General features: G+C 61.3%; 1 protein-coding gene across 1 annotated transcript; it reads right to left on the reverse strand.

Annotated features, from left to right (window-relative positions):
• Positions 1-1,707: 1,707 nt before the first annotated feature.
• On the reverse strand, positions 1,708-2,481 carry LOC109786153 (dirigent protein 22). The gene has a single exon (XM_020344738.4). The coding sequence runs from the start codon at positions 2,479-2,481 to the stop codon at positions 1,912-1,914; it is 570 nt and encodes a 189-aa protein (XP_020200327.1). The 3' UTR covers positions 1,708-1,911.

Here is a 2,481-nt window from a genome sequence, read left to right on the forward strand (position 1 = left end):
GGGCTCCGTCTTCACGACAGGGAGCCCCGGCTCCGGCTTGATGGCGGCGAGGCCCGGCTCCGTCTTGGGCTTGACGAAACGCGGAGGAGCCGAGGAGGCGGCACGCCGGCCGCCCTCGTTGATGACGATGCCGGCGCTGCGGGTGCGCCGGCCGAGCGGCGTCTCCGCGGCGGGCTCTGCCTTGACGCCGAAGAGCGCCGGCGAGCCGGAAGAGTGGGAGGAAGAGCGGGAGGAGGAGGAGGCGGCGAACCTCCTGGGCACCCACGGCCCGGCGCTCCCGCGAGGGGCCGGCACGCCCACCGCGGCTGGGTACGCTGGCGGCAGGTTGTTGCCGCCCTCGAGGTGTGCGATCACCTCGTGCAGGGTGCGGCCGGGGACCCCTCACCAGACGCGGCGGCCGTCATTGTTCTTTGTGTCGCCGACCACCGGCGCCCCGTTCGTGGACGCCCGCCTCTGCGCCTGCCGCCGCTGGAAATATTCCGTCCAAGCCACGTGGTTGTCGGCGGCGTACTGGGGGAGGGCGCGCTGCTCCTCCGATAGGGACGAACGCACATGGTCGACCTTGGCGGCGAAGACACCGGGGCGCACGTCGACGTCGGGAACAGGGGGGATGGGGACGCTGCCGTTGCTGAACTTCCACCCCGTCGGCCCGGCGCGCATGTCCGACGGCGCCGGGATGTTCGCCTCGAAGAGAAGCCAGGACTCGCACTCCTGGAGCGTGCGGCGGCCGAAGCCGTTGGCCGCCGTGGCGTCGCCGGGGAAGCGTTCGGCCATGGAGAGAGAAGGGGAAGGAGAGGGGAGGGGAGAGCGGCAGAGCTCGGCGGCGGAAGGGAGGGATGGCGACTGGTTTGGGCTCGGCGGACTCGGGCTGGTGTGGCCAGCGGCGAGGGAGGCCTCTGTTTTATATAGCCCCAGGCCGTGTAAACGTGTGGCAGAAGGGAAGGCGTCGCCGCGCCTGCCCGCCCGTGACGCGCCGCCCATGAGGAATCAATGGCAAGGCTGACCGGCGGCAGCCTTGCCATTGATTCCCCGTGGGGAACCGAGGCGTTCTGGGGAAGACGAGGCGCGTGCCGCTGACTCGGCGGGCCCGCCGAGCTTTCGCACCAAAACCCCTCGCTCCGGCGCCCCCGAGCGCCCCCCGGGTTCGGCCTGGGGCTACCGGCGCCGATTTCGTCCCAAGCCGGCGAAAAAGGGGTTCCTGGGACGCGAATGGGCCGAATTTTAGGCGTCGGCGCGGCAAAAACGCCTGTGGAGGGCCTGTTGGGGCAGCGGCTGGATATGCTCTCAGAATAGCTACCCGCACAAATAGCCGGTAGCAGCGAAGCAGCTGAACTTTTGTTTCAAAACCAAGTATATGTGATCTTTCTAGAAAACCACAATAACTTCATTGCACTGTAGCAGGTACTGTAGCATCGAATCCCACCGATTTTGACCATTGGATAACTTCTATCAATGGTTCAGATTGCTTCTCAGTTTTGTGATTCAAAAGTTCAAAACTGATACACTATATAATACTCTAGTATAGAAAAGAGAGGATAAATGAGGTCATTATGATGCCAAACAATGATACTCCCTCTGTAAATAAATATAAAAGCGTTCAAATCACTATTTTAGTGATCTAAATACTCTTATATTTTTTTACGGAGGGAGTACTAGCAAACTCTCATTTCGGTTTATAGGGCTTATCTACAAAAATCCGTTTGTTAAAACTCCGACCATTGTCCAACATGAAGACAGCGATGCCAAGTTCAGTTAGGATAGGACACGAAGACAGTGACTCAAAGAAAGCAAAGGAATGATTGAGTTCAACACAGTGAAGTCAAGTACAGTAGGACACAAACTCCACACATGCCGATGGCAACGAGCATGTTATTCCCAACAAACAGAAAACCCCTGCAAACCATGTGTTCTTCATGCACCGGCGGCCGCCGGACTGACATAGACGAAGGCATCCAGCTCAAGGACGGCGTTCCTCCCGGTCCAGCTCGCAGTTTTCCAGAGCACGTACCCGGTGGCCATCCTGAAAACCCCGGTCCCGCCAACCACCGCCAGCTCCCGCTCCGGCATCGCGATGTTGTTGCAGCCCATCACGGTCAGCGAGCTCCCGTTATAAGGCCCGTCCTCGAGCAGCACGTTCATGGCGAGGAGCATCGCGGGGTCGCCCTGGGACGCTGTTACGTAGAATCCCTGGGCACGCCCGACGACTCTCGAGGCCAGAGTAGGGCCCTCGGTGAGGCGGTCGTCCATGACCACCGTGTCACCGAACCGGGCGCCGCCGCCGGAGCCCTTCAGCGGCTGGCCGGTCCCGTTGACGATTAGAACGGTGGTGGGCTTGGGACCAGTGTAGGCGTCGTGCATGTAGAAGTGGAGATGTTTGGGGGCGTCCTGCTTGCCCACGCCGTCGACGGCCGAGGCAAAAAGGACGGTGGCTATGCCCGCGAGTAGCGTAGCTAGAGATGCGGATGTGAGGTGGGAAGCCAT

The sequence above is a fragment of the Aegilops tauschii genome, chromosome 2 (genome assembly GCF_002575655.3).
Source record: "Aegilops tauschii subsp. strangulata cultivar AL8/78 chromosome 2, Aet v6.0, whole genome shotgun sequence".
Classification (NCBI taxonomy): Eukaryota; Viridiplantae; Streptophyta; class Magnoliopsida; order Poales; family Poaceae; genus Aegilops; species Aegilops tauschii.

Coding starts and splice junctions, on each gene's coding strand:
- LOC109786153 (XM_020344738.4), bottom strand. CDS start 2,481: ATGGCTTCCCACCTCACATCCGCATCTCTAGCTACGCTACTCGCGGGC.